The 26,865-nt window shown below is 40.7% G+C and overlaps 2 protein-coding genes across 6 annotated transcripts; one reads left to right on the top strand and one right to left on the bottom strand.

Annotated features, from left to right (window-relative positions):
- Positions 1 to 680: 680 nt before the first annotated feature.
- Positions 681 to 22,027, bottom strand: LOC121095628 (protein zyg-11 homolog B). Of its 5 annotated transcripts, XR_005830161.1 has the most exons (15): positions 21,704 to 21,792; positions 16,116 to 16,281; positions 12,933 to 13,687; positions 10,174 to 10,314; positions 8,774 to 8,950; positions 8,545 to 8,609; positions 7,807 to 7,906; positions 7,672 to 7,722; positions 6,900 to 7,061; positions 6,747 to 6,794; positions 5,889 to 6,086; positions 5,745 to 5,797; positions 5,003 to 5,100; positions 3,769 to 3,985; positions 2,596 to 2,684 (listed from the first exon to the last, which is right to left on the bottom strand). XR_005830161.1 is itself a non-coding variant. In XM_040610757.1 (14 exons), exons 1-14 carry the CDS (start codon positions 21,920 to 21,922, stop codon positions 2,494 to 2,496), a joined length of 2,208 nt encoding a protein of 735 aa, XP_040466691.1. In that variant the 5' UTR covers positions 21,923 to 22,027; the 3' UTR covers positions 681 to 2,493. The 5 variants fall into 5 exon arrangements, 4 of the variants coding, with proteins under 4 accessions (XP_040466691.1, XP_040466690.1, XP_040466693.1 ...); XM_040610757.1 differs by lacking the exons at positions 3,769 to 3,985; positions 21,704 to 21,792 and adding an exon at positions 21,920 to 22,027 and having other exon boundaries at positions 681 to 2,684; XM_040610756.1 differs by lacking the exon at positions 3,769 to 3,985 and having other exon boundaries at positions 681 to 2,684; positions 21,704 to 21,789.
- Positions 22,028 to 24,394: 2,367 nt separating this feature from the next.
- LOC121095749 (cytochrome c oxidase assembly factor 7) lies at positions 24,395 to 26,425 on the top strand. Its single transcript, XM_040610988.1, has 3 exons — positions 24,395 to 24,553; positions 24,634 to 24,774; positions 25,845 to 26,425. The coding sequence occupies exons 1-3, from the start codon at positions 24,448 to 24,450 to the stop codon at positions 26,291 to 26,293; spliced, it is 696 nt and encodes a 231-aa protein (XP_040466922.1). The 5' UTR covers positions 24,395 to 24,447; the 3' UTR covers positions 26,294 to 26,425.
- The last annotated feature ends 440 nt before the right edge of the window (positions 26,426 to 26,865 follow it).

The following is a 26,865-nucleotide window of genomic DNA, read 5'->3' as shown; positions in this document are numbered from 1 at the left end:
TCTCCAACACAGAGATGTGCTGCACAATTTAGCTCTAGAGCTTTTTACTTCCCTAGACCTGGGCTTTCAAGGAAAAAAAATATTTTTGTTTTAGTAAATAGAGGTTATCAGAATATAGTTAAAATGTAGCTTACCACAATTTCACTTGTGCCAAAAAGTTAACCAAACAATTCTGTGGGTGAGGTAACCTTATCCAATGATACAAGTTTCCTGTGTAAAGATCTGCAAAGGTAAAACAAAGTCAGCATCTTCAACCTTCACAAAAAAAGGGTAAAGGGCACAGGTGAAATACAAGAGTTTAAAAGTCACTTCCGGAATTACTCTACCCTGGCAGGAATTCCTGAACCTGCACAGGAATGCAAAGAGACTTTTCTGGAACTGGCACATGCAAGTAAATTCAGTTAATATATACCTCATAGGCATTCATACTTTTCAGCCTACAAGAACTCTGCTCACTCTCTCTTTGCCTGAAGCACATCGAAACAAAATAAGGGTATGGAAAAATCATTTGCAGTCTCAGTGCTTGCTGGTTGCAGAACTTCATAAAGCGCCATCTTCAGCCCCTGAACTGATGCCACCATCATGTGCATTTAGTGCTGCATGTAGATCTTTCACACACACACACAGTTTTGGTTCAGATCCTTCAAGTTCTCCTATTATTAGGAAACCAATACTGTAAGGAGAGTTTTCATCTTTATTTTAAAAATTAAGCAATTGATTTATATTAATTCTGTTAACACCAATTTTGACAAGTTTTGTGTTCCATTTTATGTTGCAGTTCCATAGCCAACATCTCAGAAGGGTGACAGGTAAAGGCTTGCAGGCCATTTTTCAAGCCAACCTTCATAATGCAAAGCTAAAACCAATTTTCTTTCTTTCTGAATCAAGAGAACTGCATGTAACCAGATACACAGGAAAATGCTAGCCAAATTATACCTTTGTACAAAAAGCCATTACACAACATTTATTAAATAACTGGATCGGTACCTTTTGAAGTTCCTGAAATACACAATAACTAGATTATTGAAGATTAGAGGTGATGTTTTTTTATTTGAAGGATGGGAGTTGGGAGAAGGAAGGAGTTAAAAATAGTAAAATATGGTCATCATGAAGAAACCATCCCTGCTAGTAAGCTACCAACCCTAAGTTTTCTTTTTAAACTTAATTAAGAATATATTTACAGAAGAATTTCTGAATACCACTCAGTTGCCATGGAAATACGGAGACTAACCAGATAAACAAAAACAACTCAAAAGTAAACAATTTGAATGGACATGCAGTTTGCTTCCATCCCTTGTATTTTAAGAAGCATCTGTATGCTGTGCAACATGTTTCATTCAACACCATTTGAAACCCACAGGTAACCAAGAAAGAACTAAGTTGTTACAATTAGCATCTTTATGTAAAATTTCACACTCCACAAAACAATGCAATTGACACAGGGCTTACATAGAACACTGGGTGATATTTTGCACTGTGATGACCTGGAAATATAATTCACTGCACAATACTGACAGAATATTTACAGAAAACAAACAGAGCAATCGTTATTCTCTTATAAATAAGGTGACCAAATATCCTGGGCCTCCTATCAAGACACACAATCCACTGCATGATGAAGGTAAGTCAGTAATTTGCACTAATGAGCCTTCTCCTTTCCCTATCAGTATTCTAAAAACAAAAGATAGCCCACACAACCAAAAGTAGTCAAACACCACAACTCCCTTTCTCGTTACCAAGTTTAAAATCTCAAGCTTAGTTCATCCTTTTAGTATTGTATCTCATTTTAATCCTGTTTCTATTGCTTTACTTTAGCAGGTTCCCCTTTCCCTGATGCAATGGCAGTCCCCACCTCACCAAGAGTGGGGAGGACTCAAGAGAGCTGAACTGCAAAAAGGCATTGCGCTAGCAGTAAGGAAAACAAAAGAACACAACTTGCAGGCAGGCAGAAAAGTAAAGTTGAAGACCCCCTTTGTGTTTAGAAGGGTTATGAGACAACGGACATTTCGGTCGCCTTAGTTACAAGTCTCATTGTAACCTGCATGCACGTACTTTTGTTTTAATCTGTAAAAGTGCTGAATCTCACAACCACACACAGTTCTATTCAAACACCAAACCAGTAAACAGCATTATGAACCGCAATCATAGGGATGAAATCACTTTCTCTCCCAGAAGTCACAAAACAAGATATTCCTAGAAGTCTTTTTTTTTTTTTCTCCAGATGTGCATATTGATCTGTACAAGTCCCATCTCTGCGCAGCCAGCCATAGCCCTACAGGCATGACCAGCTCAAGCCGTGACCCTTTACAAGTTGCATATGCGGTTGCCATTAAAGTTGACATTCACCAAAGGTTACCGTACATGGTGCTGGGTACCACAATAATCGGCAAATCACTTTAATGGTGACCACTATATTACAAGTTACTCCAACTACACACACATCAGAAAGGATTATTACAGAGACAATACTCTACACTCCTATGCCTGCAGCTTTCAGTTTGGTTTGTTTTGTTGCTGTTTTCTACTTGGCAGTGGTCTCCCATGACGCATAATGTGTTTTTCCAAACTATCTAGGATGGCAATAGCAATCCTTTGGACATGTGGATCAGTCTGGACGTTTTCCTTGATGTTGTACAAGTGCTGTAAACCACCTTCTTCAATTAACATGCTGCAGTATCTGACAGCTGTAATAAAATTTAAAAAAGGGAATTAAGAAAAATTATCTAGAGTAAATGTAGCAGATACTGTAAACACCGATTTAAATCCACTTTTGGCTCTGAGACCAGGCAGCATTTAGGACACTTCCTAAAGTGTCCACAGAAGCGCATCTGTACTTTAACAAGTGACAACAGAAGAACAGAGTTGCTTGGACAGGACTCCTATTACAGTCAGGTCTGTTTCCATGTCTGTCTTAGCTGACTGGAAATTGCCTCTCTCTCCCCCTGCCTCCTCCACAGGCATTTTAAGTGCATATATATAAATTTTAAGACATGGAACCAGAAGTACTATAGAATCTGAGTATCCAAGGTAAAAATATCACCTTTACCAAAATCCTTGGTACAGAACAGTTACCTAAAAATGGTATCAGATATACCACATCATTTGTACAGGCTTGTGGAGTGAACAGGAACTAATTCCTTTGCAAACAATTTGCCAAACAGTATTGATGGTGGCCTTTAACTAGTTTTAAGTTGCTATGAATGCCTTTTCAGAAATAAAATTGTACTTTCCTTTCCACTTTCATTATTGATTTTAAAAAGTTGAAAGTGCATCTACATCATCTCCAGCATTATTACATACAGAGACCAGCTATAAAAAGAGCCACAAGTTTAATGTAACATGCAAGCTTCAGAAGTTGCTACAAAAAGTTCTAGATGACTGTAATGTAATCCACAGAGCATTACCTCAGATGTGCCCAGTTTCACCATTCATCTTGGTGAAGCAACACCAGAGCTGTTTAAATGCTGACATTAAGCATTTCACTGGGATCACATGTACTGCAGTGCTACTAATATTTTAGTTAAACTAGCTCATTGAGGTGGATATGATACAGAGAGACAACAAAAGGAGAAAAAAATAAACAAGAAAAATCAATCATATTAATTCAAGACTGCTTTTCACCCTCATCTAAAAGAGGTCAAAATAAAATGCATCCCCTCTCCAGGCCAAAAAGCCTTCTTGGTGCCAAGCACTTAATTAAGATTTTCCACCCAGATAAGTCTTCCTATTTCAGAATTAACCCACTCCGAGGGAAAATGTGTTTATTACATTTGCTACCAAACATGTGATTTCTCTGCAACTTTGTCCAGGAGCTTCCAGCATCAAATACCATCAGAACTAAGCTTCAGAAATACTGTCTTGACATCAAATCAGGAGGACGCCATCCAAGTATTTCCAGCCTCTCCACTCTAGAGAGCAGTTACTGCCAATACAAATCTCTGTGGCATGTTGAAAGCTCAGAGGTTAGAGGAGCACAAAACACACACTAAAAATAAATAGAATAAATAGGACCATATAAGTTAACAGGGCACAAAAAGAAGTTACAGGGCCTTAATTAAAAACTGTTATCCAGAATCTGGCCAGCAAAACAACTTGGTCAGAACTTCAACATGGGCAAAGTCCTCACAGATGTCTGGACAGCGTACCCTGGGAACTCATTACATTTCTCTCAATTATGTTTATTACAGTACTTCATGTGCAATTATATATTATGCCATGCTATTGTTTGGTCCTGAATAGCTGTCTTTTCCACTGTAGAAATAGTGATTTATGGGACAGGGATAAACAAACACAGATATACTGCTGTCAAGAAGATTTAAAAAAACCTGGCACATAAAATACTTTTAATACTTTAGAGGAAAGCTGCTTTGTATCTGGTAGAAGTTAATGACAATGCACACACATCATACAGATATATGTCAAAAAAAAAAAAAAAAAGGCATTAAAACCCAGGAAGGTTTGTCCACTCTTACATTTAGGTATGCTCAGGGGATTTATATCCTTTCCCAACACTTGTGCATTTCATCACATGCTCTCAAATCATTTTTGCAGATGGGAAAGACATTAAGAAACAGACCCTCATGTTACAACAAGTTATTGCAAAAATGTGATTAGAGACAAGGATTACCTAAAACTTCTCTTCTGATAGTAAGAGATAGCTACCTGCTATAATCATTGTTCTTAATACAAAAGATGTGTTGCCCATTACTGATATTCACATGTCTGAATAAAACCACCTGTGCAAGTCAAAAATGTAGTTAATTTTAACACATGTCCATATTTTGGAATTAGTACTGTGCATTTAACAGTGAAATTCCTTTAAGTAAAAAAGCATATAAAGAACTTTTACTCTTTTTCCCTGCCCACTTAGTCAAAGCTTAAATGTGGGTTCTCCAGAGGATTAGGAGTGAATAACCCAGGAATTCTTATTTTTCCCCACTTCATGCTAGTGAATAATATGCTAAGAAATAAGAATTTTAAGGGTAATGTTATCAACACATACGGTTTTTGCTGCAGACGTGCTGCATGGCCCACACTGCCCATAACTGGACACCAGGTGTCATAAAACAGCCAAGTAGTGGAAAAAACGGATTGAAAGACCTATTAAAAAAATAAAAAAAATAAAAAAAAAAAGAGAGGAACAGCAACTTGCTTTACTACTAGATATTATTACTCCAGAGGTCCCATGTTTACTCATTCAGCTACCGGTTTAACTAGGAGAGACATCAACTCAAGTTTTAGATGCAGCAGGCAAGCCTTCTGTTTAAGACAGTTACTAGCAAAAATCATATACAGAGGCCATGCGGTATGCTTTTACCATAGCATTTGGATACCTCCTGCTCCTTAAAAACAGGAGTAAAACCAGCAGAAATTCTAAGGATTGGGTGGACAGTAATTATCTAATTGTACTTTCTGGCCTCAAGCTTCTTTATCTAGGATAGATAATGCTAACCCAGTGTTAGCCAATATAGACTTAGACACAAAGATTAACCAGTAAGGTTTTTAGGCATGCAGCTGAATATCTTGAATAGAAAAGCTGCAGAGCAACAATACATTTTTCTTTTACAGGAGACCCTGACTTTCTTTGGTCACAAAGGGAAAATTAAGACACCGTATATTTTAAGCCAATAGGTGTTTTTCCACTGGACAAAACCATGTCTGGCTAGCAGCTCACTCTGCTTTGGGAACAAGTTTTAAACCTAGTTCAATTTATTTTCCAAACCCCAAATCAAGCCAGTAGTTACCTGTAAGCCACCATCTCACATTCTGGGGTTGGCCAATTCAAAATGGCAGAATGCTGCAAAATACAGAACCAAGAACACTCATTGTTAAATACAAACATTGAAAAAATAAGAAGAGTATGATAAAATCCATCATCATTTCTGTACCAGCTGTTCAAGCAGAGATGTCCTCTGGCTCCGACTGAGTGTCCAGGCCTGCTCTCCTCGAGATATCAAATGAGCAATAATCCCTGCTGCAAAGTAGCTAACTTCCACCTCCACACTGTGCAATAATTTACTGATGTGGTCTATGAAGTCCTTCCACATTAATTCAGAATGGAGCTCTTTAACTTCAGCTATATTATTCTGGAGGGGGAAAAGAAAGAAAAGAGAAAATATCAATGGAAAGGATACTATATAAAGGGAGATAAACATATAAGTTTGAATTACATTGTGTAAACACACACACATAAACACCAGGATGAGATCTTCATACATCCAGGTGGTCACACTAGATGCCAAAATACTACTTCTGCTTTTGAAAACTCTTCCAGTCTAATGCAGGAATTTGCCTCAAAATAAAGGTTTTCTCATAAGTAATTTTAGGCCGTTAGCATGCAGACTACCCTAAACTAAAGGCTAGTTTTAACATTCTCAAACACAATTTCATAAATTTCAGTAGTACACAATTCTAAATTCCACTGATTTTCAACCTACTTTTTGCGTGTGGACTCATCTGAAGCCTCACTCGCTGGCCTTTCTTTTTGTTTACTTTAACCGTCAATTTCAATATAACTAGTGCTTTTGGAGAATTGGTAAAACAGTAAAAAAAGTTTCAGTTGTAAAGAATGCAAACTATAAAGAATAAAGAAGCATGTAAAAATATTAGGCAAGTTTTCAGATTTACATGGGCGATAAAAAAATTTAAAAATCAATTTTAAAAATACATATTTCAGAGTTGGGGGGGGGGGGGGGGGGGGGTTTGTTTGTTTTGGGTTTGGTTTTTGGTTTTTTTCTTCATCTCACCAGAAGTCCAAGAACTTTCTGTTGGATGGATGATTCAGATGGAAAAGACTGTGGAAAAAAGAAACAAACTACAGGTAACCATTTGTGCTTATTATTGAAGCAATGTTAATTATAAATGTATGTTGATAGTCCACAAACAAAACTACTCCTCACCTCCAAGACTCTCATGAAAAGTTCTAGCCCTTGATTTTCAATGAAATGCCGACATGTTGTTGGTGATTCATCAGTGAGGTTCCAAAGTGCACTCAGTGTGAACTTGAGAGTAGTATCTACAAGATTCTGATTTGTTTTCTGTTTAACTATTTGTAGAAGTTGCTGGAAGAAAAAAAAATAAAAGCGCCCCAGTTATGACTCCACATCAAAAAAACGTATTCGCTCCTCTGCCTCTTTCTGCACTGACTGGGGTAATGCATAGCTATCGATTATACGCAGAGTAAAGATCTACATGTTTAGGGTCAAAATACACAAAATAAAACAGCTATTAAACTTTTTACCTCCTCTTTGAACATGGTTGCCTGCTACCGGAATTCCTTTGTTTTCACCATAATTACATGTGTAAGATGGCACAAAGCCATCCACAGAACTCCGGACCCCACATGAACATTGACAGCATGAACAGTTTACTTCAAATACTCTTTTTGAACATCTTTCGTCTTATACAATGGATTTCAAATCAAGAGGTGGCTTGCTATTTTACTTTTGTATTAATTGTGTCAAGTTTTTCCATTTTGGCTGCTTTTCATCCTCTGATACTATCTCTAATAACTTCTCTAGGCTTTTCTCTTCTGAAGAGCTTTCACATAAATACAGGTTAATACAAAATAAATATGAGAGAGAATTCTAAGAATGTATCTTTACAGATACTGTTAGCATGAAGAGCTGGAGAGGATGGTATTTTTGACTGCCAGGAAAGTATCTAACTTACCCTAACAATGAAGAGTTCTGCACCAAGTTGAGCCGTTTGCTCTGTTGAAAGCTGTAAACAAACAAAACCATATCAACAATTATTTTTTAGACTTCAGAAATATTATCCTATGATCTCAAAGCTCAAATTTTGTACCTTTGCAGCAAGAATGGAAATTATGGCTACAGCCATCCTTTGCATGTTTTGATCTTCATGATTACACAGCCACTGCATAACAAGCTTGGCTGCTTCAAACCTGGAAGTTAAAAAATATATTTATTTTTCAGAAGTCTCATAAGGCTTCGTAAAAGAAAGATGTACACAGATAACGCATCGGATAGAAATGCATGCAAGACAAAAGAAACTGGGAGAAGTATGCCTCATACCAAAACAAATAGTAGAACACACAGTGAAATCACAGGTATTGCATGAGCCTCTGTCAGCTTTGTGTTGTCTGCTTAGGGTCTCTTAGTTCTAATTATGTATCAAAGTGCACAGGAATTGCTTCCAAAGAAGGAAGAAAAAATTGGCACAATCTTCTAAAACATCAGACCAACACACTTCAAAGCATTTGGACAAAACTTTAAGTAGAAAAATGTCTGCAAAAAGCAATCCTGTAGTTCCCCAGAGGGATCCCGACTTTTGTAACACGCAAGTAGTGATAGACCCATTCAGGGAAAATAAAAAATACCTGTATATCAAAGGATTTTTTCAGACCTATACTCAATTTTGAATTACAGGCCCAAAATAATATAGGCCAGACAAATTCAGTATGCTGGAATGATTTAAACTGAGCAAAACTGAAACCAGAAACAAACCTTCTGAAGGTACAGACAACAAGAAAAAAATATTTTGCAATGCTACAACCCATTTTAACTGACATGTAAAACTTGCCTGTTAAATGGAACATCCTGAAGGATTCTGTCACTGCATAGTGAAAGAAGGCAATTCTTTTGCAGCTATAAGAAAAAGAGTTACTTCAGAGACATACATATTTCAGAACACTTTCTTGCTATGAGTTATTAAACATACTTCCATGGGGTCACGCGATGTGGAGAAACCTTTAAGGTCCACAAGACAGGGAATCCTACCGAAAAAAAAAAAAAAAAATTTTGCTTTTTACCTGTTGATGATTTGGGAAGTGCTCCATGGCCTTCAGAAGCAAGTGAGTGACATCAGCCAGAAGTCGCACAGGCATGCCTGCCGCTAAATCTTGCTTGGTTAGGTTAAAGACACACGCACTCGCTGCTAACTGCACAGGCAAGTTCAGGGGGTGATTTCTCATTCCAATAACCACAAGCTGAAATGCAAGAGTTTTGCACATATTACACATTTGCCCACATACCCAGAGAGCAATCCACTGTTGCTTGAGGCCACAACAATGACCCACAGCACCCAACTTCTGCCTCCCTTTTACTTAAGTGACAAATCCATCTGGTGTGATTTTCATTCTCAGGAGGAACATTTCCTTCTGCTCAGTGATTCAAAGCTGACAACTTTTATTTCTCCAGGTCCTTTTGCACAGGTTGTGGCTGCATGGAATGCAAGAGATTCCTAGAAAGGTCCAGGGTTTGCTTTACACACTGAAATAAAAATCACCAAACCCTTTCAGAGCTGAATGAGGTAGGACAGAGTTTCTGCAGTGTAATGGTAATGATGTAATAGCTTCTCATTTGGTGCCTAGCCATTTCAGATCACATCCTAAACTGCTAGGTCAGGATGTATTTTTCACAGCTTCTTCCTGATTTTTTTTCCCCTGTGTACGTTGATTGTGATCTCACCTATTTTTCTTGTTGATTATTGACTGCCAAAGTTTTTTTGATATTGAAGCCAGCAAATTCAAAGTAATTTGTCCCATATCAAACAGGATAGCAAAAACAAAAATAATTTGTCTTACTGATGCCTCTTTTTATCATCACAGTAAAAATTAAACCATCTCTGGTGTTCTAGACATGGAAAGCCAATACCTAGAATGGTTTCTAAGGAAGTTTCTAGTATTTTCCAAGTTAGAGCCCAATATGGAACACTAGTTAGTTACTCGCTTGCTATCATAGTGACAGGTGACAGTGAAAGAAATACCACTGAATGCCTTCCTTGTAACAATAAGGAATAATATAACTGTTTTGTAAGCATCAGCAGAAGGCACTGTTGTACCTGGGAAATAAGACTAGACAGACCTTTGATTTGACCCAGTACAAATAGGTTCTAATGACAGAATTCAGTATCTGAAGAAAAAATTCATCTCATATTCAAAATTACATGAAAAAACTAATATAGTTGCTACTAAATTTAGATACTACACATTATTCCAGATCAATTTTACCTAACATAAAACACTACAGGTCATCTTCTACATCACTGTTGTTTAAATAGTTGTTAATCTTTACGCAACATTACAATATTAATCTTAAAAATCACAACCTACAAATGTACAAGCTTATAAAATACTTTATAGCAGGTGTTTGAGGATGGGCTCAGTTTAAGGAACACTGCATGACAATCACCAAAACCATGTTATTTTACCTTTAAAATTTCAGGCTTTGTTTTTTCCATTACATGAGTCAGGCTGAATAAATGAAAGAGAGCTTCTCTCACAAAGAAGGCCCGTTCACTGTAACGCTTTAGTGCCTCAGAAATCTGAGTTTCATTTGCTTCTCCTGACACCTATGAACAGAGAAATAATCTTTAAAGATGTCATCATTATACTTTACAAATTTTGTTCTTAAAAAGTGCAGAACTGCAGTTTCAAAGGTGGTGATATTTTTAGCCAAATCCTTCAGTAAGCAAATGATTATTTTATCTGGCCATATTAATCCAGAACTATACAAACTTCAAACATTCTTCAAAAATAAGAATCTGCATTCTAAGCCAAAATTAGGCTTCAGGCATGTCTTTAAGCAGAACTGTCTGAAACCACTAAGCAAAAGTACTGTTTCTTAACTAAGAAGTTAAAAAGCTTACAAGCTGCTTATGGTGCACCAAATGCCTAAAAGCACTATTTGTAACTGAATGCTCTGTCAAATGCGGCTGATCAATTGATGAAGATGGTATTCTGGCTGTAATTTTTTGGCTCTGGGTTCTAGCTCTGGAGAGAAAAAAAAAAAAGAGACTTCCATTCTTTGTCTACATCAAGTTTCCCATAAGCTGTATCTGTAGCGATAGCTTTCCAGCACCATATTAAGGAACCAACTCAAGCTTGCTGCAAAAGAAGTAATTCTTAAAACCAGACTAAATACAAGTGAAAACTAAACAACGAGCTAACTCAGGTAATACTGCATTAGAAGCTATAAGCTGCTGACTAATATGAGTTTAAGCTCAGAATATTAAATCAGCAACTAGCTGCAAATTTTTCCACTTCCCAATCCTATATTTTCCATTTAACTGTATTTTATCTACTTTATAACTGTACATTGTGTAACTGTAGGTGGTTTGTTCCTCAGTTCTACTATTTAATGAATCATTGCTGCAATCACTATTTCTTAAAATTCTTAGGGAAGCATACAGAACTTGCTCTACTTAACGTGTCACATAAGGGAAAGCAAATGTTCACAGATTGAAGTGTTATATTCTGTGCATCCTGTATTGTATAAAGCCAAATTTTTGGAAACTTGCTAGATCAGGAATATATTACAGCCTTGAGAGAACTGATACCATCTTGGATTTTGTTTTATATTCTCTACTGATTAGAATAGGGCAATCATATTCACATGTTTTGCAGCCAATTATACACTATATGAAGAATTTCCACTTGGCTTCACGTTCCCAACTATGTCTGCATCATGTTCAATCTTTCAAGAGTTTTCTATAATCAAATTCCACAGGACTGCTGTAAGGACAGTAACATTTTACATCTGCTCTCTCCCCGACTGCTGTGTCCTGTTTATTCTTTAGCAATATCTAGACTAAGCAGCTGAACATTTCAGTATAGTCAGTCACAAATTTCAGCACACACACACCCCGGCAAAAAAATCCCCCAGTCAGTGCCTACAGTCTCTTCTTGACAACTATACCTTAATATATATATATATATGTGCAAACTGCTTTTTGCTAACTACACCGCTACAAGTCCATCATGATTTTCACATTACTAGAACCTTCTTCCTTCTTGCCTGCCTTTTCATAGCACAGTCACCTGTGTGAAGCATATATCCTACATAACAAGGATTATATTAATTATTTTACACCAAACATGAGGTATAACTTCCTGACAACATACACGATCACACCAAATAGGTTGCTTTCTCCAACAATGCATTTCAACATTCATACCCACCACTACCCGCTCTGACAACTAAGTACTCCAGAGACTTGGTCATTATCAACTGTCAAAAGTTCCGGGGTGGTGGTGGTGGGGAAGTTATAAAGTTGAGTAGCCAAGTTACCCCAAAACTGAAGTGCAAAACTCAGCTTGCACAGGAAACAGACTAAACTATGGACACATTATGCAAACTCTACTTCTTTCTCTCTGCGGTTTCCATCATCCTCATGGCACAGTAGAAAACAAAACTCAAGAGTCACAAATTATATACCAGTGACATGTCTAAACCACCTCTTTTTCTTCTTTAATTCTGACCCCTTCATAGCAGGGACAGCACAGGCTCATTCTTCAGTAAGTGTGTGCATGTTCTACACAACAGGGAAACATCCTGCTGCCTGGCACCAAAAGATAAATAAATGCACTTCAGCAAACAACAGTTCATCCTAAGGGGCTAAGTAATTTAGGATTTGTTCAAGAGGAAGTTTTTTTATCCTAAGTAATTGTTCCTTACATGTTCATCACCAAAAGACCTTTCAAGGTGGGTAGAAATGTAATAGGAAATTGAAGTGGTGATGGAGTCCAACAGTAGCTCAGTTATTAAGTTTTATTTTATCTGCTGCGTTAATCATGAACTGCTCCAAGTTTATGCAAATTGTACCCCCACCTCTTACATATTGCTGCCTTATGCTAAATATTGTGCTGGAATCCAGAGATTATTATTCCAGTAAATGACTTCAGACTAGACAAAGTTTAGCTCTCTTCGATCAGATATGTTAATTCAGGATCTAAAGCTCACTGAAAAGGCACAGAAAATAGATGCTTCTTACAATAGTTATTATGTAAATTTAGCAGTTTCTGTACCAGAATTAAGTAGCAATTTGACATAAAGTCAGTAATTACAATTAACAATTAAAAAAATTATTCTACAGCCTCCTGAAACACCCACATACATTTGTCACAAATTATTAGTTCTGTTTTTCCTGCACATTGTAATTTTTCATTAAAATTAATTCCCCCACTTAACCTTTAGGTTTCCTTCGCCTGTTAGGAATTCTGAGTAGCCAGCGTCAGTAGCTAGCAGTCCTACAAACTGCATTGTGGGCCGTTGCTGAATAAACGCTTCTACAGCTTTATCTGTAACATGTTTTCTTCCAGAAATGTCCAAAGACACAAGGTTAGGCAAGATATCTTTCTGTTCCAGTAAACGAAGTGCTATGTCTGATGTGAACTGTTTGTCATCTGAAATATCAAGGTGATTCAGGTATTTTAGTTGTCTTATAACATCCAGAATCTGGGTTGTGGTCATTTTCAAGCATTTCAGGTGGTGCATGGTCAAAGACTTGAGTCGGTCTTTGCAGGTGAGGAGTGCCGTTATGTCAGTGACGGAAGTGTTCGATATATCCAGACTTTCCAATCTAGGAAGGGAAGCAACATCTGCCAAGTCCTCGTTGTAGAACAGAACATTGGTAATACTCAACACACGAAGCCCAGACAACTGACTGAAGCACCTCTCATATGGGTCTTCCAAAGAAAGAGTTAGTGAGTTCAGCACAAGGCACTGCAGATTTTGTTGGATCCATTTATTGCTGCCAAGTCCACTTATAATGTCTGTGATTGTTATATCTGCATTCACCCCAGTAGCATCAAGTTCTACCAGCTTGTGATGGCAGAATGCTTTCCGGAAAGCCACAGCAGAGATTTTCGCTTTCCGGATACAAGCTCGTTTCAAACGCATCTGGTTGCCTCGGAAGATGCCCACAGTTCCGTCATTCAGAAGCCCTGATGGAGAACAGCATTAGTGTTTGGCTCTACTGTTAGATAGAGCATCACTTTTATATTAAGAACCCAAAGGGTACAAAGCATTAACAAATAAAATTAATTGCAAAGTAGTTTGTCTTGGACCATTACGACACTGATCCCAAAATTTTGTATTTGAGATTCCACTTTTAATATTACAATCATACTTTTGGAAAACTCCAGGTATAAAAATAGGAGACAAATTAAGGTGTGGTTTGATTTAGAACATGGAATGTGCAATAAATAAAATGCAGGTATGATTCAAAAACATTCACACTGCTGCCTGCATTTTCTCCATTTTCTCACTGAACTGGTTAGAAATGTGCTAAAAACAGAATTTCAAAATTCCTGAAAGTTATTCTTCCCTGGTCACAGTTCCATTAACCTCAAGATAGTACCAGTACCAGCAATCAATGACCAGTTCTCATCTCACTGTAACTCAAATAATTTAGCATTTGATTGAATTCATAAGTAGGATCAATACACTAAACTAAGCTAATTAAGTCCTTCTATGTATCTCTCACGAAGAAGGTAGGAGTGTTGCTCAGAAACAAGCTGAATGTGAGAAAGAAACCTAAGAAGTGATTCAAAGAGGAGAACGAGGAGGACAAGGCAAGGGTGGAAAAGAGAGAAAGACAGCAATGAAAAAAGGAAACACAACAATCTTGTTTGAGATTATCCTTTTGCTCTGTAGCAAGAAGACTGCATAAGCAGTCTTTTCCTGCAGCATACTGGCAACATCCTAACTGAAATAATGCATCTAGTTCCATGCACAGGATTATTCAAAATGCATTGAAAAGACCAAGATTTCTTATTTGAATCTTATCAACAGAAGGATTATTGCTTTATAGAAAGCGGTATGAGAAGGGTATGGCTGCACAAGCACGCACACAAAAGGAATAAGAATAACATGTCCTTCTAGTTTCACTCTAGGTTATAAATGTCAACACTCCTGGTTTTTTATCTCCCATCTTCAAGCATCCTGAACATAGAAAAATGCAAAGTATTTTAATAAAACCACCATTGCCACTACAGTTTGGATTTCAGTTACAAGTTAGTAATTGCCTCTGTGACAAAGTCAAATTAATATTAAGATTTGCAGACTTCTGAAGAGCAAATGGTTTAAGCATTTCTGACCAAGTAGTCAGGGCGTACTTCTTCTGCAGAGAAAGTAAAAATATGGGGTGAAACAAGTGGTACCCAGCAGAAAAAGAAAAATGTGATAAATAATTATAATTTGCTTAAAGTTTTGCTAAATTACTTCTTAATTTTTTGTTCATCTTTTCATTTAAGGATCAAGTTAGGCTCTTTCACTGGCCTACCTTAGCCACACTCTGTTTACCTGGCACGCACTTTTTTTCAATCCTGTACTGACACAGTGTTTGTGATGTTTCTGTGTCTGGAACTGCCTCCATCACTACTAGCACTGGTAGTATATTTCTGGTAACTCAAGTTTCCTTGAGCCCAATTTCTTGGGACCACTAAAAAATTACTTATCAGAAAGTAGCATGTGTTGAAGGTTTTTTTAATTTTCCTTTTTTTCCAAGGACCATTCCTTCTGTTATAACTGAATAGAGCAACTTGGGATAACTAGAATACCACTATTTGCACAGTAAGACCCATTCAAATCTGCACCTGTAGGTCAGGGTGCTCGGTCGGCTTACAGGAATTTCTCTAGTGTCATGTCTCATCTCTTACTAAAAGTCTTCAGGATCGAGTGTCCTGCCTCCTCTCTAGGGTAATCTACACATTCACTATTTTCACACTAAGAAGCTGTTATTGAGACAACATTCTCCTTTGCCATGCTTAAAGCAAACAAACAAGAGGGCAGCACTCTCACCAAAGATGTGCTGACAGACAACATGATAGGTCAGCATGTAAAATGTACCATCACCACAAAGTGGCTTTCACTGATGTTTATACTACTCTTGAAACTGACTGCTTTCAAATAAATAATTCCACTTCAACAAAAGTTCTAGAAGAGATGAGAGGGTATCTTAATGAAAATGACAAGATTATTTCCTAGTTTAATCACAAGGACACACAGTAAAGAAAATTCAGTTAATTGCTCTGCAAGAGATAATGAAATGTTTGAGTGCTGCTAGAAGTAGTAGAATCAAATATATATATTTTTAAGTGATTGAAAGAATTAAAGAATGTTCACTTAAAGGAACATTAAATTAAAATCATAAACCCAAAACAAAGGACCTTCTATTTAGAACTATCTGCATGACAATGTAACATTCAGCTGAAGCGGTGGAAAAGAGAAAAAAAAAATTCTCTATTAAGAGATTAAGGAACACAGTTTTAACAGCTGCCACAGCAGATTCTGCTAGAAACTATACCAGAACTGCAGTGTCACATTCCAGTAAAATATTTTCACTGATGACCCATAAATAATTGTTTTTACCATGAAATGCCATCGTCTGCAGCAGTCGATCGGCCACTTCTTGAGGAAACATTCCTGGCTCCTGCAAGCATAGCGTTCCATCTTGCCTTTCAGTGCAAAACTTCTCTAGGTTGGCAGTCAGGAAATTCAAACAGATATCAAGTAAAGAATAAGGAGAAGCTTCCTCCTATCATATGCAAAAAGCAACAAAACAAAGATTTAGTCAAACCATTCTCTCTATGAATCTTCCATTACTCAATAATATGTTTTTAGGCTAATGATTCTGTTTTGTTAGTCTGATTCTCGTTGAAACAGGCAAACGTTACAAAAAGATATCTCCCTTAGAGCCACGCAAAGTCAGGTCACACGATAAACTGGCAAAACTGATGGGCAGCCTCCTCCCCACTGTCACCCCCAGAACAACATCCAGTCTAGTCCGCCATGCTTCAGCCCTGCTTGTGTTCACAGAGGAAGAAAAGTAATTCCTGACAAGATCATTTGAATTTTTGAAGTCTACTGGGAATTAATCAATCAAGACAGACTGAAAAAAATTTAAATCAAATTTTATTTCTTGATTTAAACTATTTCTTTTAATTTTTCTGGTGAGTCACCCCAGTCTACTACCAACCTAGATTAGAAATGCAGATAAATTTCATATGCTGTTAGGAGCATTTCTGATACTGAAAGGGCAGCTAGAACTTCAGATCAAAAAAAGGAAACTCAAAAAGAAATATTTTAATTCCACATTTTGTGCAGCAATAGAGTAACAAGTATTATAGAATTCCTTCTGATTATAGATACCAATTCACTCCTTTTTATGCCAAGCACCGGGGAATCATCTATAATAGAACGCCAGGTACAAAGGACAAGGCAGAATATAAATTTGAGCTTTTCCTTCAGAGTTTGAGACTGTACATTGATATACAAACATCTCAAAGGTTTTTTTATTCCATGTCTAATAATAGCCTACTGTTTTCAGTCACACAGATTAATCAACATAAAGAATGACTCGCAGCACTGTGAATCATCCCCAGCCTTACACAAAAGAAGGCCGAGTGACTGGTACATACTCCCCCAGACAATATTGAAAATAACAGCATCAACTGATGCCAGATCTCATCTGTAGGAAAAAATGTAGCTTCCCTTTTATACTGAAAGTTCTGGATAATTTCACCTTTCTTTTCTAGCTCATTTAAATTCTCCTTCTGTTGCTTCATCGGCCTAATATGCGCATCATAGAAGTACAGAAATACGTAAAAGTTTATATAGAAGAAATACAAAGAAAGTGACAGACATAAATCTTCTAAAATAAGGTGCATATATTTGAAGACTGGGAGGTACCACGCTAAGGCAAAGATGGAATAGAGCTTATCATCAACAATGGGAGACTGCAGTTTAGTGGCTCCCGAAGACTTAAGTAGAGGTTTGGGAACTAGAAACTCCAAATTATTCAAATACAAGCTCTTTCTGCAGCTTTTGACATGCTCCTTCCAGCTCCTTTGACTGGATTTTGCCAAGTGATTAATTTTTATTCTTTCATTTAAAGCTTGATGATTACATTTTGTAGTTGAAGAAACAGGAGTTACTTTGTGATGCAACTTGCTCACATTACCAAAAACAGCAGTTTTGGCTGTCTCCAATCCTAAGCTGCTACGAAAAGGAAAGACAGAATTTGGAACTGTTAATATTTTTTATTTCTTTATAATGTGCAACAATGCCTAAGTACTTCTGAGGAGGAAAAAACAATAAATTATTTTTAAAGGAAAGAGGAAACACTTCTTTTAACCTAAAATTAATACACCGCCACCACAAGGATTTATACAACTGCCAATTCAAACAAAAATCAGAATCCTTACTCTAAGGTATGTGAAAATTATTCCCATTGAAGCAAAGCCATCCTTCTCTCCCATTAGATCTTGTGCTTCTAATGCGATGCTTAAATATGACAAAACTAGAACACTGGCTCTCTTCACTCCTTCTGGCACTGTTCCATAATTTCTGCCAGAAAAGTTAAAACACTTTTATATATCAGGAAGCAAACTCCAATGAGAATTTTTAGCCTTGCAGATAGGCCACTAGCATATGACTCAGAATATTTTTTCAACCAGTACCTCTAACTGGCTAATCTGCAATTTGGAGATATCGTTTTAATTTTCATATAAAGTAATCACTGTAGAAGTCCATATAGAACATCTCCATACAATAAAGGAACAAAATTCACAAGCAAGCATCAATTTCATTTGAAAAAAACACAGTAAAAATTTTATGAACTCCTTTTATACCTGTTACAGGAGACATTTGTAATCTTTCTTCAACTTGTTGCCAAAAGGCTGAAGAAACACCTAACAAAGGCTCCTGAGGTAACTGAGGTAGATAGGCTAAACATTTTTATCTGTATCTAATGAAGTCCCTTAACAAGCATCATAAAACCAGCTTCCTAGACTGTCTGCTACTGAAACAGAACAGCTTGACCACAGTCTGTAAACCTTTTACGTGAGCTAGCAGCATTCCTTTTCTCAACTTCTCTTTACTTAAAGAGAATATGTCCAGTTAAGACCTCAGTAAAAGTGTTCAGTTGTATTTAAGCACTTAGAAGGTCAGGATTTAAGTAGTTCCTTTCTCTAGCTATACTTCTGAATGTCAACTTGAAAACAAACCTGGCATTTGTTTTCTGCTCATTTCACTTTCTGGTTCTAATACTCTAATGAGACACTGTAAATGTGTGTCAACCGTAGTGCAGGATTATTGTTTTCTATTTAATAAAGATCATCCAGCAATATTTGAGTAGACTTTTAGAATGTATAGCTGACTTTTTCACAGCCATCTTAATTACCTGATACTTCCATGTAACCTCACAGTTTCTGTCATCCTATCAAAATAAGTGGCCAGAAAAAAAAAAAATTCTCAAATCACAGAATTACGCATTACCTGATGCAAGTCTGGGCATCTTTATGAGCTCAAACACATACGACGAGCAATCGGGCAGATCTAAAAGCAACTAGCTTATGGATTAGTACAAAAAAACCCAGAATAATTGCATTTAGATGGTCTTTTAAAGGCTTATTTAAATTACAACTGTGTAAGTGCATAACATAACGAAGGCAATAAAAAAAAAAAGTGTCTGGGGGTGTGGGGGGAGTAAACTGCATGGCTACTGGCATCTAACAGTAATCCAATACACTAGCAGACTGAAATGCAATAGCTACTTCAGGGTGATGTTACCCAGTTCAGCTTACAGCTCACACACTAGTGTGGTTGGAAAGGTTCTCAGAAAGAACATTATCCTCCACATTTTCTTTTAAAAACTCCTTGAATCAACTTTAGATATTTCTAGAGTATATTTAACTTATATTTCAAAACACAATTAGAAAGAAAAAAAAAGGCACGTAAGGGAACATACTAAAATATCTGGAATAACTTAGAGAATCTTGAGCCCAACATTATGCCTAGATTAACTGGCTGAGCGCAAGTATTAAAACAAAATCCTGTTCCTTTGGGGAAGCATCACCACGCAACCACAGTCATTAAAAATCAAACCTTTTCTTCCATGGGGGGGGGGGGCGGCGTGGTGTGTTCTCCCCCCCCATCCCCCAATAAACACTGAAGACAAATACCAACTTCAGCTCTACCAAAACCACTTCTGTGACGTACTCCCCAATTTTTGTACTCTATCGCAGACTCAGTATTACAAAACCCAAATGTGTGTATGCCAGGCCCACCTGCTTTTTTCTCTCTGAAGTCATGAAGGAGATGGGGTACAGGATAAGTTTTTAAATTGAGGCAGTTATTTCTCTCAAAAAGTTAGCAGGAAAATAAGAGGCAATTATAGAGCCTTCGTCTTTGGCATTGGACATACCACATTTCTAACTGTTTTCCACCTCTCCACAGCTCCAAAACTTTATTACTTTCTTAATGTGATCAAGAAATAGCAACTCAAGTAAAAGTCATCAAAATTCTTCTCAGAGCTAATAGAAGAAAAGGCAGTGAAAAATAAACAGTTCTGTGACGTATGTTACGAAGAAAGCCTTGTGATTATCCTGCTCAAATTAAACTGAAAGAAACAGATGTAGGCAATTTATTAACCAAATTCAAGGAAGGATTATACTGAAAACTCTCATTTAACTATCCTGGCACAAGTAAGAACTACACGGCTGCTAGCGACACAAGTTGGCAGAGGTCAAGAGAGGTCTAAAATTAAATACTGCCACATTAAAACTATGTAGTAAGGCCACTTATTTCAAGATTAACATCAAGAAAGTCAGATAAGAGTTCATCAGTTAGAAATGACTGGAGAGAAGGACCTGAATGGTTTGCTTAACCACAAGAAAACAATGTGAGATGGCCAAAAAAGGTATCAGAAGCATCAAGCAAAAATAAGGAAGTAGTATGTAATTTTCAAGACACGGGAATCTCACAGGGCCATTTACATCAAGAGATGCTCGCACCATTTCAATTTGAACATAACAGCTAACAGAATGCACTGGGGAAACGAAAGATATTGGGAGCAGGAAACAAAACCAGCTTTCCTTAGCTTAGCAAATCAAAAGGCTAGAGAGATGAATGCCACCTGTAAACACAGCACAGCGAACAAAACCTATGGAAGGAAAAAAGCTGTTAAGGTGAAGCACAGTGCCAGAAACTGCAACAAAGGTGCATAGAAATGCCATGAATATGCCGCGAATTTAGATATCAGTACTTAGCTCCAAAACATCAAACAATGAAAAGAGAATTTTTGCTATAAATTTAGATGGCAGTACATAGCTCCAAAACGTCAAACAACGAAGTACTATCCTTAGTCCACTGAATAGAAGAGCAGGCACAAAAGCCACCTACTTTTAAAATAAAGATAAGACGGTTTTTGAGGGTTTTTTTATACCAAGGGATGAGACTAGATAACCCGGGGAGCTCCCGTCTAGTCCTTTACAAGCAGTATATATGCACACTCATCTCTCGGAGAGGCAATCAGGACAGCACTCGGGGCAGCCGCACGGACCGTTCGGCGGACCTCTGTACCACAGCAAGGCTGTTTCAGCCTCGCCGGTGCCGGCCAGGCCCGCGCCCCGCGGAACCGTGCGGCTGCCCGGGCCGCCCGCACACAGCGCGCCCGGCGGGGAAGGGCCGGGCTGCCCCCGGGCCGGCGGCAGGGTGCGCTGGGGGAGCCGAGGACGGCTGCCTGCCCCGTCCTGTCCCTCACGCCGCCCACGGCTACCTGCGGCGCGCAGCCCGCCGAGCCGCCGCCGCTCGGCCCCGCAAGGTGCTGCGAGAGGAGCCGGTCAGCGGCAGCCGGGCCGGCCGTCACCCTCGCAGCGCGGCGCCGGTGCCGGGCGCACCGGGCAAGGCTGCGGCCGCCCCTCGGCGTGGCGCCAGGTCTCGTCTCCCCTCTGGCGGGTCTCGATCGCCCGTTTATATAAGCGGCCAGGCGGCAGCCGCCGCGGTTACGCAACAGCGAGGGGGACCGGGGCTGCCGGGCCGGCCCGGCGGCACCTGCGTGCGTGAGGGGACGGGCCCGACGCCGGCCCGCGCGCGGGTCTCCCCTCAGCGGCAGCGCGGGGAGGGGGGGACACGCGCGGCCAGGCCCGCCTCGCGCCCGCTCCCGCCAACAGCCTCACCTGCCCGGGCGCGCGGCAGCCCCCACCCGCCCGCCAGAGCGGGGCTCGCGGTGGCGCCGCCATAACGGCCCCGTCCTCCGCGGCGGCGGCGGTTCGCCTCAGCTCCCCGCGGCTCCCTGCGCCCGGCTCCGCCACCCCGGGGCGGGGGACAGCCGCCCGTCCCACCCGGCCCTCAGCGCCTGCCTCGGCCGGGCGCTGCCCGCGGCGCGCACTCACCATCGCGGCGCTGGGTGCCGGCGGTGAGCGCCCAGCCAGCCGGCTCCCGGAGCTTGGCTTTTTTTTTTTTTTTTTTTTTCCCCCTCCCCCTTCACCCCCCCGTGTTTTTCCTCCCCCCCCCTCCGACCTGGAAGTGAATCTGCCTCAGCCGCTGGGGAAGCTGCGCTAGGCCCGCCTCCCTTAAAGGGGCCGCGCCAGGCAGCCGCCGCCTGCTCTGCGGGTCAGTAGGAGCCTTAAAATTCGGGTTTAAAGGTGAAAAAGCACCAAGTGTCAGGGAACGGGTCTGGCGCTTGGCGAAGCGCACGGGCATCGGGGGTGCCGGCCCTTCCCTGAGGCCCAGCTGCGTTCCTCATGGAGCGAGGGCAAAGGGCCGGTGGGGCTGTGCACCGCGGGGCAGCTGGAGGCGGGGGGGGGGGGGGGGGGGCTGCTGAGGGGAGGTAGCGGAGGGGGGCAGTTGAGGGGCTGCAGCAGTCCCTTGCCGTTGGATAACTTCCCAGCCGGGAAGAATTCGACCTCAGCTTTATCCTTGTTACTCACAGATCAACCCCTGTGATTTCAGTGTTTCCTGCACAAACTGGTTTATTTCTGGCGGTGTGAATAGCCGCCTGCTCTACTACAATGGGGTTCGCCACCAGCTTGGAGGTTGGAGGGGAGCTGTGCTATAAGCTTTTATAGGAAATAATTTCAGGTTTCAGATACAGTTGTGATGAAAACCTGTCTCCCCACAAACACATGCTATAATGTGTCATTGGTAAAAATGATAGTTATTTTTTTATTTCAGGATACAAAGTAAAGAGTGATACAATGACCCTGTCAAAGTAAATATAAAGAGTTTACTGTTAAACCTTTTAAAGAATTGCTGATTCTATATACAGCAGCTTTGAATAATAGTTGTCTGCAAACCAGCAACATGCCTAAATATGGAGCAATTGCTAAAATCACTTATGTTTCCATCATTACAAGATGACAAAATATTCTACAAATATCCAACAGTTTTGCCAGTTTAGGTACTGCGTAACAAAGTTCTAGTCCCAGTTCTTTAGATTAGGATGTTGATGTAGAGAAGATAAATTACGTGCTCAGGATCTGACAAGAACAGAATTGAAAGCCCTCATGTTCTGAATTTAACCACTTAAAAATCTAATCTGTTTAGAAGAATTAATTTATAACATTATAGACACAGAAATTAGCCTAGATTAGGGAGGGGCTAGTACTATTATTCTTAGTCCATGATACGTTTCTTCCACCTCCTACTTTCAGAGCTTCCAGGCTGTTCTTTCCATACCTACTGAAAAACATACTCATTCCCTCCAAACTGTATATCACTAGATGCCTTGTCTTTACCTTCTTTTTCTCATTCCTTCCAGATTTATGATAGGAACTACCTTCCTTTCTCCTGCTTGGGCTCAGACGGTGAAAAGTTACAAGCGACAGACTGATCCCCCTGCTCTTGGTGCGGCTCTTGCGTTCTCAGACATGTCAGTGGATTTGGTCGGCACATTTTGAAAACAGGATTTTAGCTTCATGTGGACAATGTGTGTTAACTCCAACCCAAATACCGAAAAAGTCTGAAAGGTTTTAAGGAAATAGTTTAACAGCAGTTGTAACTGGCATTTTGGCAGCATGTCCGTCAGGTGGTGCCATCAGTCCGAGTGGCAGAGGTTCTTGCAATTAGCTCCAGCTCTTAGTAAGACAATCGGGTTTCTTCCTGTGGGAGCCTATGAACAGGGTTTAACTGAGTTTTATTTATCCCCAAAGCCTGACAAGCCAGCGTTATGTTACCAAAATGATTTGGGACAAAGCATTCTCAAATATTCTTTGAAATTCATTTTAACTCTAAGCAATTTGTCACGTAAATTTCTAATGTGCTGCTATACTCTTAGAAGATTCAGTTCGTACTCAAAACTGCTGGAATTGGATAGTGTGACCTGTTTTGCCTGAGTATCCTAACACCACACCTGGTTTAAGTTCATCTGTAACTACAGAACTAGGGTTTGTTGTGTGTGTTGATCGCTTACCAGTCCCCAGGGTTCCCTCTCCCCAAAAAGCACCTGAAAGCTCTGTTGTACTGCAAAAAGGAGCGATTGCTGATTGAATAGCGACTGGCAGGAACTCCCCCGTCCTAAAGTCGAGTTGAAAATTATTTTAGCCGTTAATCCGAGAGCACAGCATGAGGTAGGAAGGCGGGGTAACGCAGCCCTGGCTTCGGGGCCCTGCGGGGCGTCTTAACGCGTACGGTAACGGCTCCGCGTCGGGATTCGGTTGTCTTCAATGGGACCTCGGAAATAGGTGTCCGGCACTGCGAAACTCTGAGAGCAAAGTGCTAGAAAAGTATTGCTGCTTATTCCTGCCGGCCCGCGGCGCCGGGAGGGAGCCGTGAGGCTGCGCGGGCGGACGCGGGGCTGGGCGTGGGCGGAGCCGGGGCCGGTGGGCGGGGCCGCATCAGTCGCTCGGCGCTCGCAGGAGACGCCGCATCGATAGCTCGGCGCTCGCAGGCGGCCCTACGGGGCGGCGCGGTTGGCCCCGGCATGGCAGGGCTCATCAACTTCGAGGATGAGGAGGAGGTGCGGGCCTACCTGCAGAACCTGCACGTCGAGTACAGCTACCAGTGCTTCAAGGAGAAGGACCCGGAGGGTAAGCGGCCCCGCCGTGAGCCCCCTGCCCGCTGCCCCGGGGCCGGCAGGAGCCTCAGCCCCTTCACCGGTGCCTTGCAGGCTGCCAGCTGCTCGCCGACTACCTGGACGCCGTGAAGAAAGACTTCGCGGCGGCGGCGCGGGTGCTGCGCGACAATTGCGAGGCGTACGGGCACAGCGAGAGCTGCTACAAGCTGGGCGCCTACCAGGCCATCGGCAAAGGTGGGCTAGGCCTGGCCTCCGCGTGGCTGCCTCGGCTTATCCGCCGTGCCCGGGCTCCCGTTCCTGCCCTCGTGCCTCCAGTTGCCCCAGTCCCCCCCCGCTGCCCCTCACGCTGCGCCGGCGCCGTGGCGGGGGTGTCGCGGGTTCATCACCCGCAGCACGGAGGGTGCCGGGCTGTGGTGGCCCTGCCAGCAGCGTGTGAACCCCTCTGTGCAGGGGCACCTTGACGCGGGGGGGCGGGTGGTGCCTTTGAGGAAGCACAGCGTTTGCATAGTGCCGAACATGTGCATGTCCTCCAGACCTGCAAGGAGGAACCGCCTGTCCTGCCCCTTTTATGGCAATGTAATAAAAGCTGGGAAAAGGTGGAAAACCTTACACTGCTTCCTTCTGAGGAGTCACCTTAGGTTAGCCACATGTATTACTTTTCTTATAATTAGATCTGTATAAGCAGTAAGTATATCCAGTGCTGAATGTTGCTGTGTGTTCTGTTCTTAAAGTTTGGATTTCTTGTCATCTTGCTGTTCTTTTTCAGAGAAAGTAAGGAAGAAATAAACTTAGACTGGTAACACTGCTTATATAAGTGGGCTGCAAGTCTGTCCAAAATGTATCTGCTGGTACAGTAACGGGAAGCAGTTACATCAGTGAGGCTTCTTCCAAATTACAATAATAAAGGAACTTATTATTATTTTTACTTTTACTGTAGTTCAAAACTAGTAGTAACCTCACTGGAGGTATAGTGGCAAAAGAACACTTTGCCTAGTGTAAGCTGTTAAGAAATCCATAGATGTAGTAGCGGAAAGAATGTTTAGTGGGTTTGGGATTATTTTTTTTTTTTTTTGTCTGCATAAGCTGTTCTGATTACTGGGGAGTGGAGGAGGGTTTTCTAACTTGAAGATGTTAGGAAAACCTGTCTGAGACAATGATAGTGCCTTAGAAGTCCAGAATTTTGACTGTAGCATCTAAAGTGAGGGATGCTGTTTCCCAACACTGGGAGGCATGCCGCAAAGCAGAGCGCTTCCATCTGGTTTAGCATGTCCTTTACAGTAATCTTTTGGTTTCTTGGCTGACAGGTGGACTCGACCCAGATTTGAAAGCTGCGTACAACTCTTTTACGAAGTCATGTGAGAAAGGTGGGAAGAAGTCAGTAAATGCGTGTCATAGCGTTGGGCTGTTGGCCCATGATGGGAGAGTAAATGATGGTAAGCCCGACCCTGTTGGCGCTAGAGACTATTACACAAAAGCCTGTGATGGCAATTTTGCCCCTAGCTGCTTCAACCTCAGTGTAATATACCTCCAAGGAGCACCTGGGATCCCTAAGGACATGAGCAATGCTTTGAAATACTCACTGAAAGGGTGTGAGCTGGGGCACGTGTGGGCTTGTGCCAATGCCAGTCGAATGTACAAACTGGGAGATGGCATAGAGAAGAATGATGCTAAGGCAGAGGATTTGAAAAACAGGGCAAAACAGTTGCATAAAGAACAGAAAGAGGCCTCAAGTTCTTTAACGTTTGGGGAGTAAAACTGTCATTATTAAGACTGCAGTTTTAAATAGCAAGTGAACTTGTTATTTAAATTACGAGCTTTTTCACTTAAAATAAATGTCCTGTATTTGGATATGCAAATAAACTTAAGTTTTTGTGGATGCAACAAACTACTGACTGCTGTGCCTTTCTAAGTTTTTGAATATAGAAGTTAAGTGTATTGCTGAGATCCTTCCTTTTTAAGGAAACCAAAAACTTCTGGCCTTTTGGAATTTCAAGTACGAAAGGCTCACTCTCGTGTCTGGCGCTTCAGTATCAAGCCTTATGTTTGGACCAGTTCTAACACACACACAAAATCACAGTTACAAGTGTAATCCCAGTGAGGACATTCAGAACTGTGCCATCTCTCTTGCAAGCAGGTGTGGAACTTTGATAGCATGCGCATTTGGTGATCTGCTCTAACACTGCTTTGTACCGCATGGCTGGGGAAGCTTCAGTAGGTTTATTTGCTGAAGTAACATTTGTTATCCTCAAGTTCTGTTCAGACTTGCTGGTGTAGTTACTTTGTCATCATACCATCAAAATGGCACTCATAACTAGGACAAAAAGA

Source organism: Falco naumanni, chromosome 11 (assembly GCF_017639655.2).
Source record: "Falco naumanni isolate bFalNau1 chromosome 11, bFalNau1.pat, whole genome shotgun sequence".
NCBI classification, from domain to species: Eukaryota; Metazoa; Chordata; class Aves; order Falconiformes; family Falconidae; genus Falco; species Falco naumanni.
The sequence above is the reverse complement of the archived record's forward strand: the minus strand, read 5'-3'. Positions and strand labels throughout refer to the sequence as shown.